At 39.0% G+C, this 11,466-nt stretch overlaps 2 protein-coding genes across 2 annotated transcripts; one reads left to right on the forward strand and one right to left on the reverse strand.

The window, feature by feature from the left end:
- The first annotated feature begins 510 nt into the window (after positions 1-510).
- On the forward strand, positions 511-8,538 carry LOC113680943 (low-density lipoprotein receptor-related protein 1B-like). The gene is made up of 6 exons (XM_089206494.1): positions 511-637; positions 4,265-4,658; positions 5,172-5,572; positions 6,312-6,494; positions 7,687-7,866; positions 8,303-8,538. The coding sequence occupies exons 1-6, from the start codon at positions 538-540 to the stop codon at positions 8,395-8,397; spliced, it is 1,353 nt and encodes a 450-aa protein (XP_089062620.1). The 5' UTR covers positions 511-537; the 3' UTR covers positions 8,398-8,538.
- Positions 8,539-9,239: 701 nt separating this feature from the next.
- On the reverse strand, positions 9,240-10,784 carry LOC113680932 (uncharacterized). The gene is made up of 2 exons (XM_027197983.2): positions 10,683-10,784; positions 9,240-9,931 (listed from the first exon to the last, which is right to left on the reverse strand). Exons 1-2 carry the CDS (start codon positions 10,741-10,743, stop codon positions 9,336-9,338), a joined length of 657 nt encoding a protein of 218 aa, XP_027053784.2. The 5' UTR covers positions 10,744-10,784; the 3' UTR covers positions 9,240-9,335.
- Between the last annotated feature and the right edge of the window lie 682 nt (positions 10,785-11,466).

Consider the following 11,466-nt stretch of genomic DNA (forward strand, 5'->3'; position numbering starts at 1 on the left):
CGCACGGACCGACCAAACTCAGTCAAGAGGTACATAAGACAAAGACTATTTTCTGCAAAGCCAAAGATTTGGTCGGAAATTCAAAGATTCTTTCGACTTTTATTATTGACATAACTGTGAAGTTCCAATATCTTGACCTCTTTGGGGGCAGAAAAACTAAATTCAAAACTGCATACGCTTTATCAGCTTTCTTTATTGTTGTAATATGTATTCGTGTCAGCAAAGTGTGCTAATTCCATCAAGAAGCAAATTAAAAAAAAGGATAATAATTTGATTGTTGGTCGTTACAAATTGTCTTAAAATGTAGCGCTCAATTTTCTCAACGAGCTTTTCGTTTATAAGACAAAGTATCTTTTCTTCCTATAGCAGGGTAAGGGTTTGGCGACTGATTCATTCAGGCCCCTATGAGGTTTAAAAAATTTTACCCGCCACCCTTTGCGTGACCCAATATCCGGGACATGCAAGATCGTAGAATAAAGCTGTCAAACGATTAACAGAACCTCCATAATCAATTTTTACCTCGCTGGGTGTGCCATAATGGACGAAACCATGAGAGGGAACCGGATGGGTTCTATGCTTCTGAGTGCAGTGATGATTGTTAGCCTTGCCTGTTTTAATGAGTTGTCAGCCTCTCCGGGTGAGCATTGTTATTATTTGTTCAATATTCGATCTCATCCCCAAAAAATATGATCCAGCTATGACCTTTCAGCGTCGTAGCTTTGAACATGAAGCACCTCTCGAAGATTTCCTGTGGTATCTATTAACCAATTCACTCCCAAGATCTCGTTAGTACTGGATTCTCCTTACTGTCTGCCAAACAATTCTTGTGATGTTATTTTGGAGAATTTAGTGTTGGATCAACTGATGATCCCCAAATTGATATTTGTCTTTATTCTCATCACTTGTCTGCTTGATGTTGTTTCGAAATTGGAGGGAGAAATTCAGTCTTGGTCACTCATGGGAGTTAAAGGGTTTACCGAGGTCTTTAAATCTTTAAAATTAATGGAGCTAAACATTGTTGTGGTAATAGCCCGAAAACTTAACTTGAAATGTTATTTAATGAACAAATGAAGAAGCCTTGACTGTGCTCTGTTCTGTTGTAAAGCACACAGCAAGCAGCTAGAGCAAGAAAGAAGTGTAAGGAGAAACGTTCGACTATGTCTCGTGTTTCTCGCCACTTCCTAATTGATTTACAACAGAACAGAGCACAGTTAAGGCTTCTTTATTTGTTTCATAAAAAAAGAATCCGTCAAGCTCTCTTAGTATAACTTTCTATTTTCAAAACAAAGTATAATTTTCGAAGCGAAGAAAAGCGTCTTCAGCACGTTTTTAACTTTCTTAAAACACGCTGAAATAAGTCAGTCAGATTCCTTGTTCAAATGTAGCCTTTCACTCGACGCACTGGAAAGGATATCAGAGCAAGCTTTAGTTGTTCACTCGTAAGACGGTTTCAAAACTGTTCTACAACAATCTAAGTATACGATTTAAAATGAGGTCTACTAAAGAGCAAAAAGTGTGGAATACGATCGAGGACGATGGTGCAGCCTAGGAGGTCTTGTAACACACAGTTCTAACGTTTTGAGTTTTACTTAGTTACCGTAGTAAGCTTACAATCTAACTGAGCGCGAAAACCTTCAAAACTCAGACAGTCCATTTCGTTTTTTCTATGGTGATTTTCGTCTCTGCTCAAGTTATAATAACATCAATTACGGCGCTTGGCATGTTTACAAACCTTTGTTTGGTTTTGCCTTTGCTACTTGCCAGCTCGCTTGTTCCGAAATTTCACTTTCAATTAAAGAAAAAAACAGCCAGATGGAGGTCCGGAAAGTGCTCTAACACTGTACAAATGACTGGCAGGTGGCGTGACAGCTTTAGCTCACCTCCGTGTTTTGTGCTCTAATGTGGAAAATCTGTTTCTTTCGAAGGAATAATACCTATTTGTTTATTAGCGGATGATTTAATCGCTTCATTCCAAAAGTTCGTCACTTTCGGAATCTTTCAGTATGAGAGCTGAGTCAGAAAAGTAATGAATTGGTTGATAAATATGCAAAAGAAAATGTTCTTGTGGAAAAGGTTAATCAATTTGGATATAATCTTACGGAAATATTGCATATGAAAATTTTAATCTCAACGTGAGTGGTAATGAGCAAGTAAGTCCAAGGATTATGGTCTGACTACGACTTTTGTGAGAAATACCTCGTTGAGTGACACAACTACTATGAAAATTGGATAACACACAATGAATCAAATAGTCTGAATAAAAAATGAAAAAAAAAATTATTTCTGTGTAAATGAACGAAATAAAACATAATCCTTGGCAATCACAGGCCTCTCTGCCGTTTTATGAAACTGATGCTCAAAACTCCTACCTGCCATTTGTCGGTTTTTGTGGTCGCTGAAGTCACTATGTTACACGGATGAGTTAGTTAGTGAGCGAGCGAGCGAGCGATGGCAAGTAAAAATAGAATTCTGATCTTGATCCAATTTGGACTGGTGTTTCCCGGTGCTTCCTATTGTCTTTTACGGAGTGTCTTTTCAGTCCGGCATTCATATAAATGTTTCTTTCCAAGCTAAAATTGAATCTCGACTCCCGGATTGATACACGCGCATGAGATAGACACAAAACCAGTGTAGGATGCTTCCTTGGAGCGTTCTTAGCTCGAAGCGCTCGACTAAAATCATTACATGAAGAAATTTCCTAACTATTGTGCGATCAGAGCTCAGCGGGAGAATTATCTCAATTTGGAGCATGCACGTAGCAGTTGAAGAACCAAACAGAAAAGTAAACAAATAAGCGATAGGTTTCGCTTTGAATCACAACTACGTGACATAATCACAAAAAATTAGTTGTTGCTTACTAACGTCCACGGGTCTTGATAACTATATCGAGAATTTCGTATAAACTAAACTTCTGATACAAAAACGATCTTGATTACTATACGGGTTTCATCTTGAACTGAAACGCTAATTGTAATTTTTTTTTAACTCAAAAGCACTTATTGCAGAGGCGTCGATCCAACCAGAAAATGTTTCGCACCTTTTCTCAGCATTCAGCTTCATCGGAAGCGGTTACAATTCGCACTCGATACATATTCTGGCCTAAAGCCACCAGCGAATTATTCTAGTTCTTGTATGACACTGCAAAAGACAGTAGAAGACAATAGATTAAACAGTTATTTCAGGATTGCGCGTGATTAATAACAAAACTTTTCCTTTCAGAAATATTTTAATGAATGTGCTGAACGCATAATAAAAAAAATAGAGAAAAAATTTTTTTGAAGAAAGAGCGTTTTAGGTCTATTAGGCCCATAGATATGATTATTTTCAGTTCTTGCCGCACACTAAGAAGTCCATAAACATCCTAAAATCATTTCACGGTGGCATCCACTGACGCGTGATTTAAATCAAAACTTTTTCTGGCAGAATTATCTAATAGGTGTATCTGCACATCACGGAAACCTTGTGGAAGATATGTTTTCTTCGAAAAGAGAACATTTTACCGTTTGAATCAGCGACTTACGGCCCAAAAGAGCCTCTAAATTTGCGAAGCGATTAAGCTCGGCGAAGTTTACAGCGAGTTTGAGTTGTTTAAAATTTGAAGCAGAAATCACCAGTAAGCAGAGTTGAAGTTAGCTTTGTCACGAGCAACTGAAAGATAATTTCCCGCAAACGCCGAGTTTTTTGTTGAGAGTCTTTTGAGACTCGTCAAGACACCTCTGTGTCTCTGTGTTTCTACTGGCGGTCGGCAATTCCAGTGGTAAAAGTGTTAATATAGCTTGATGTATGGTTTTACGGACTTGATGCAGGCCTCACTCGTCCATTACTATCACTCCGTTTGATATTTCAAGAAGTTTTACCAATTGAATGACTGGAACAGGCTAGAAATACGAGCTAATACGATAATAAAGAGGAATTTCATGTTTGTCCATAATTAAGAAGTACGAGAGTCACACGATAGTTGCCTGCTAAGACACACGATATCGAAATGCGTCAATCACTGTTGTGGAAACTCAACCAATCACAGCGAAGTATAGTGCTTATTCACTGTATATAGTCAAAACCCTGTGAAAGATATGGAATGTGGCCGCTTCGTACGACAAACGACAGGTAATCCATCATTCAGAATCGATGAAGAGCACATAAATCTTGACTGCCGCTTTTAGTTCGTCACACCATGAATTTAATTGATATCAACTGGCATTGACTGATTATGTCGGATTTAATAGATTTAATTGATTTGAGTTACGAATTTTCTTTTTCCTAGAGTTGAGCCGTCCGTGCAACTCTTCGTGTATTTTGGTTGCTGCTATAGACCGCATAATGGCTTTGGATTATGATAATAACTGGAGTTTTTCAGTCATTTCTAATTTATCACTCGCTTTAGCTGTGGATTATCACTACAATCTGGGTTACATATTTTGGTGTGATAGAAACGCACAAAACATCAAGCGCTCAAATATGGACGGTACCAACATTACAGTTATCCACAAAAATGTAAAGGACCCTTACTGGCTTACAGTGGAGTGGAACTCATTGCAGTTGTATTGGACAGTTGGAGGAGACATATTAGTGTCTGATTTCGAGGGAAATAATAAACGTGTCTTCAATTGCTCACAATCACATTTCCCAATAGGAATCGCTCTCGACCCACACGAGGGGTAAATATCTAACAGAGAAAGTATCCGTAACTTAATAACAACCTGTCAAAAAAGTGAGTGTGTGTACATGTGTGTAGTTCGGAGTTGGGGTACCATTAAGGCTGCCCAGTTCCTCAGGATTGAAGAGGCGGGACACAAACGATTATGTCTTCTGCATCCACCCCCCCCCCCTCCCCCCTCCTCTCCTACTATTACAGAAATAGAATAGATACTTTATTGACCCCCTTCAAAATTACAGCTTTAGAGCTGAATTAGTTAAAACTTTTCTACCCCGGAGAGGTGAGGAGATAACAGGTTTAAGAGCACCTCCCATTTCTTTCATAGCCAAAGAATACAGGGAAGAAAAAATACAGTTGTGTCAGGTTCAAGCGGAACCCTTCTTACCACATTTTGACGTCATCTGTGATTGTTACTGAACATCGAAAACATTTCGAATTCAAGTTAAGTTTGAGGGAAATTCTTGGATATCTGGATGTATGAGATATCTCATATCTGGAATGGTTTTCTCCACAGAGTGATGTTTTGGACTGAATCGAGATATACCGGTGTACCAAAAGTCGTGAAATCAAATTTGGACGGAACACAGTGTGTCGCTCTAGTAGCTTCCAGTCTTACTAATCCATTGGGTATCACTCTTGACAGACGAAACAAAGTTGTTTTCTGGGTGGACTTCAGCACGGGTGATATAGAATGCGTTGATTATGGTGGAAACAACAGAAGATTACTCGTTACATTTCCTCGCACTTCACACCTTTGGGGTGTTACCTTCACCTCATCATATTTATTCGTTACTAGTCTCAGAAATTGTCACAAAGTAGATGCTTCCAATGGATCAGTTGTCAGGAAGTTTCCGATCAAACCCGCCGTAAGAAGTTATGGACTCATTGCATTTGACAGCTCCTTGCAGGCATCAGGTTTGAGATACAACTCTACAATCAAAGATATAGGGAAAAAGGACGGGTAAAGGTACAATATTAAACTGATCGCAGTCGGACGTTGAAGGTTTTTTTTTGTTTGTTTTTTTATCGGTGATAATTTAAAATTTTTTAAATTTCTGTTGTAGAGTAAACTCATGATCGCTCACTAAGCGGCCATGATTTATGTTAAGAGGATGCGGAAAGGGAAAGGGACTGGGACGGAAGAAATATTCCTTGAGGCTATGCCTTTCTTTCCTCTGCTTTTCCTATCGTCTGTCCCCTCCCCCCTCGGTAACAGAATATTTCTCTCCCTGACCTATTTCCGGTCAAAAGGTCCTCGACAATGACAAAACAGTTTACAAAGATGTACTGAACAATCGTTTACTCTGCCCTCCCCCTGCATATCCCATGCTAATCATTTCGTAGTTTTGTACGTGTTTGTGTTTGATCACATCAAACCGACAACTTTAATAATTTTTGATCACAAATCATGACCTCAATGGATTATTTTAGATCTATATCAGTCATAGAGGTACTTACTGGATATGCTATCGTTAAATATTTTTGTGATTGATACATGTTGACCATATGCGATGCAGTTGGAGATTTTGCCGCCATTGGCTTGTGGCGAGGTTCGATTTTATTGTGATTCTTTCTGATTAGGCTAATCAAATCTTTATCAACTTCGAATCCAGTTATAATTTAACCAAAAGTTATTTTTTGTCTTCCATTGCAGTGATAACGTGTCCAACCTTACCTACACCGCCCCATGGAACAAAGCTTGGATGTCATTGGAATGTAATGTATTATGGTACAGTTTGTCATTTCTCGTGTAATGATGGCTTCATAGGATCTGGTTCTCAAGAAAGAAGATGCCAACGCAATGGAACTTGGACTGGACAAGACTTTGGTTGTCAAGGTAAGTTTCCAACGCACAGTTAGCAATTCTGAGATTCATGTTTGACAACTGATGAGAATTGCTGTCTTTACGAAGAAGTCACGGACTCATTGCATTTGACAGCTCCTTGCAGGCATCAGGTTTGAGATATAACTCTACAATAAAAAATATAGGGAAAAGTAAAAGATGGGTAAAGGTGCAATATTAAACTGATCGCAGTCGGACGTTGAAGCTTTTTTTGTTTTGCTTTTTTCATTGGTAATAATTTAATATTTTTTTAATGTCTGTCGGAGAGTAAACTCATGATCGCCCACTAAGCGGCCATGATTTATGTTGAGAGGGTGAAGAAAGGGAAAGGGACTGGGACGGACAAAATATTCTTAGAGGCCATGCCTTTCTTTCCTCTGCTTTTCCCATCGTCTACCCCAACCCCCCTCCTACCCCGTCCCCCTCCCCCTCAGTAAGACAATATTTCTCTCCTGACCTATTTCTGGTCAATAGGTCCTCGACAGTGACCAAATTGTTTACAGTTAACTATTCTGAGGGATATCATGTTTGATAAGCGACATCCTACAAAATGCAACGGATCAGTTTTTTATTGATTTACAAATATCAGTCACTGGGATCATAAGCACAGATCTTCGGTGTAGCTAAGCATGCTGGACTTTTAACTAATTAATTAATGATTTTTGAGGTCGAAACTTCGAGCTCCCCCTTCCCCTCCCCCCCTTTTTTTTTGTAATATTAAACATCGCCTGTAAATCACTTTCGTGCATGAAGTCGAGACCTCAAGTCCCCTGAGAATAAAACCATACAAAGTATCTTTTCAAAGCTGATGATAATTGCTGTCTTTACGGTGACAACCATCAATGATTAGATGTTCTGGTCATCAATTAGATAATAGTATTTATTGACTGCGTGGAGGGGCTGGACGGGAATTATTTGGCTGGAGGCGATTCTCTCTGACTAAGGGCAGACGCTTAAAATGCATTAGAAGCTCTTTATGGAAGCAAATTCATATTATCAACTCGGCTGGTAAAACTTAATTATCTTGTAATAATATTTCCCACCAACGCAGCGCCACAGCATCTTTAGAACTTACCTCCTTAATTCACTCGGAAAGGACATGTGAAATTAAAGAAAAAATGTGAGGCTTACCTAAACAAAAAGTGACCAACACGGAAAAAGACTATTATTTATTTTACTTTTCTAGCTGTCACATGCCCGTTACCGACCAATGCTGTATTCCTGGGATGCAACACTAATGCGACAGAAATGTTAAAGGTCTCAGAATGCAGGTTCTCTTGCAAGGAAGGATTTGAAGCAAACAATTCAGCGGTAAGAAGATGTAACAAAAATGGAAGATGGAGTGGATTGGAACTTGTCTGTAGAGGTATGATAACTGAGAACTCTTGGTATTTGTAAATAATATGGTTACTTGAGAATTTTGGTTGCCTGCCCTATTGATAATCTTGAATATCAAATTAATACAAGATTGTCAATACTGTTTTATGGTTGCTGCGATTGCACATCCTGACGGTCGATCTAAAATCGTTGCAGCTTTTATTTGTATTGCGGCGGAGCTATTGATCTCATGCATCTGTGCATTGATCAATTGATGCATGATCGAAAAATTGAAATAACTTGACGATCGATCTTGGATCATGGATCGATACAGGATCGTCATCAGTTTTTCCATGGTTCGCAGCGGCTGTAGATCACGATAGTTGATCCAACAGTGTCGCTACGTTCTAATTAATCTGTGCATGGATTATTCAATTTATGCTTGTAGAATGCATCGCTACTGCTTCTTTGTTAATTTAATCCAGAAACGTTGCATTCAAAATTTTCGCCTTATTCAAGCTGGTCAACGATACCGTTTCTGAATATACGGCGACTCATACAGGTCCGACATATTCAGTGAAATCATTTACGAATTTCAATTTTGAGGTAAGCCAGTTTCTTGTACAGATTTAAGCAGTGACTACAATGCTATAGTCATTTATCTCAGCTACAACCTCCAGGCCCTTCATTCAGACAAGTAAAATGAGGAACTCGCTGTACTATCACCGGAGGTGGAACTGACGGATATAAGGACAGGTAAGGGAACTGGTAAGGAGTCTCTTGGGGATCGACAGGTTTGAACAAGAGCGTGGAGAAATGGGTCGAGTGCATGAAGTTGAAGTATTGAGGTAAACGCCGTAATAAGAAAAAATAAACACTCCATCGTTTCACTCTCGTTTTTAACAATTTAGCCACATCGAGGCGAGGAGGTATAGACACGCCCACAAAAAAAATCAATAAGAAAACAATTTATAAGAAAGACAAAAAGAAAATTAAAGAAATGCGAATGAAGTCAAACAACGAAATGAAGTGTTATTGTTTTTGTTTGGTTTTTTTTTATTTCCGGTGAACATTGACTTTGTGTGTTCGATTCAGTTTATGTGGCTATTGTCAAAACATGGCTGGCTCTTGGTATACCTGTGGTGGTTCTGGTGTTCCTGTGGTGGTTCTGGTGTTCCTGTGGTAATTTTTTTCCTGAGGTAACACTGGTATTCCTGTGGTAATTTTGGTTTTCCTGAGGTAACATTGTGATTAAGAAAAGCGACTAAAATGGGTGACTTTCCGGTCATTAAGAAAAAGTAATAGAGTTTGCTCTAAAGGTAAGTACTACACACGTAGGCAGGTTCAAAATATCGAGTAACAATTTCTGTGATGGAAAGAGTATTGTTTCAGTGAAGATAGAAAATTTCAGTCAAACATAAGTAAAGTTAAAGTTTGTTTATTTCAAATCAGCATCTAAAGCAAAGGTTCGCACGACGTATGATGTCACTTTGCGTATCTTTGTCGAGCTCATTCTGTTTACTTCCAGTTGTTCTGCATAACGTGCCCCAGGTTCTCTCTCAGATCTTTCAACAGGACCTGCGCTCGTGAGTTTCCTCCTCCTCCCGAAGACCCTCCTTGACCGCCTCCAATGTCTCCAATGACGTAACCAAACACGTCCACACACACCCTTCCCTGGTTATCTCCGTCATACCTATTCTTCAGATCTTCGCCGTACCAAACGCGGAGCTCCATATGTGGCTGGAGATACAACGGGAAATCGAAGTTGGAGAACACGAGCTCGTCAGAGTGCAAGTCATCTACCACTGGCATGTCGTACCATAAACTTGCTGCATATTTGATAAACTGCGGCAGCGGAAAGATCAGGTTGTTCTGCTTATCAGTGATAACCACATTCAGTGGGCTCGCCTTGAGAGAACTGTAATCATGGCAACCCCAGCGACTGTTGAAAGCGACATCCGAGACGCATCGCACGTGGCCTGACCTGTGCACAAGCTTCAAGGCACCAACCAGAATGCCTTGCAAGCCTCGGTAGGTGACGTAACCTGGACGATTATTTCTGGCCTCAAAGCAAGCGGGAGGACCAAAATTTAATTTGTGCCATGTGGCCTCTCCTAAAGAAAAGAAGGGAAAATGTTAGTTTCAATGAATGTTTTAATAAACTACATGGAAAAGATTTTTTCCGCCAAGGCAAAAAGTAAACAAGTCGCAGAGCAGATTTGGTTGGAAAATCGAAGATTCTTTCGAGTTTTGCGTTTTTCTGGGACCAGAAAAAATAATTTCATAGACTTCAGACTGGAGAGAGCTGGGGTAACATTACAGTGATACCATGACCCAAATCCACATCTGGGAAGGCGTGCTAAATCTGAGAAATTCAGGGAGAACTACTTTAACAGCAGCTGATATATTTTTGACTCATAACTCTGACTTTAAAATCCAATATCTCAAACGTCGGTCAATGTATCAGTTTTATTTGCCCTGGATATATTAAACTTAGGGTTAATTTTCTGCATGTGGAGTTGTACCAGTGTGTCAATGCCAACTTGCCATGGATGCTGGGTACCATTCTGGCTGATATACGCTTGGAGCTTACTAAAAAGGCATGTCAGCGAGTATTGTGATTTTTGTTTCGAAAATTCAATCCATGAAAAGTTTCTTGGCATGAATTAGAGTAGAATTTTTGAAGTAAGCAACTAACCGTTTTGCAAAGGAGGAAAAAAACTATCTTGTCTCTCAAGAGAATTGACTCTGTCTGAAGCCCTGTTTGTAGCATTTTACCGCGGGTCAGGAAAGTGACTACGTCGTTTTGTAGAAAGAATGAAAGGAGATGCACTTAAAAAATAAAATGAACTTCAAAAATCGTACCTGGTAATATCTTGTAGCAGAAGAAAACGAGAAGAACCTGTTTGAAAGAAAACGAACTCATCTTTGCTCAATGGAAGCTTTGTGATTTCCTCTCAGCAAATGAAATGAAAATTTGAGTAGTCTTTGATAAATAATCAGCGTTGGGTAAATGTTTGCACGGAATCTGATTCATTCGTCACGATTTAATAAGAAAATCAAATACATTATGAATTTGTTAACACAACTGTCATATTGGATATGAGTAAACATTCTCTCAGCAAAGGCTCCAAGAAGTTTAGAAAAAACACATATTTTTCATTTTTCGGCAGAAAAAAATACAAAGGAGTACCTAGAATTTTAGGGCAGAATCCAATGGTGTCAAAGATAAAAGTCTTGACAACTTCGTACCCAGGAATGTTCGTTTCCCCTGGCTCGCGGAAGCAGGAACACAAAAAGCCCCGGTGACAAGATTGATTTCTTTCCACCTGCTAATGACGTGTGGAGTTAATCAAACGGATATCTGTTTTTAACGGTTTTTTTTTCCTAAAAACGAGAAGAAATTCCTTAATGAATTTTTTCATAAGGGCGAAAAAAAAATGTTCATAGTTGATTTTAATTAAAAGGTGGTTCCTTGGAGCTATCGGCAGTGTTTTTCAGAATCGCATGTGTTGAGATAAAACTAAATAAATGATTTGGAATTTGTTCCAAGCTGGATCTTTGTTCGTCCAGAAGAGCATTTTCTTATACCTCATATCAATTACAGAATGATACAAATGATCACTATAGGTTTGAAAATAATAAAATA

The sequence above is a fragment of the Pocillopora damicornis genome, chromosome 5 (assembly GCF_964200805.1).
Source record: "Pocillopora damicornis chromosome 5, jaPocDami1.2, whole genome shotgun sequence".
In the NCBI taxonomy this organism is placed as follows: Eukaryota; Metazoa; Cnidaria; class Anthozoa; order Scleractinia; family Pocilloporidae; genus Pocillopora; species Pocillopora damicornis.

Coding starts and splice junctions, on each gene's coding strand:
- LOC113680932 (XM_027197983.2), bottom strand. CDS start 10,743: ATGAGTTCGTTTTCTTTCAAACAGGTTCTTCTCGTTTTCTTCTGCTAC. Junction 9,932..10,682: donor CTGCTACAAGATATTACCAG/GTACGATTTTTG, acceptor TCTTTTCTTTAG/GAGAGGCCACATGGCACAAA.
- LOC113680943 (XM_089206494.1), top strand. CDS start 538: ATGGACGAAACCATGAGAGGGAACCGGATGGGTTCTATGCTTCTGAGT. Junction 638..4,264: donor TGAGTTGTCAGCCTCTCCGG/GTGAGCATTGTT, acceptor TCTTTTTCCTAG/AGTTGAGCCGTCCGTGCAAC. Junction 6,495..7,686: donor ACAAGACTTTGGTTGTCAAG/GTAAGTTTCCAA, acceptor TTACTTTTCTAG/CTGTCACATGCCCGTTACCG.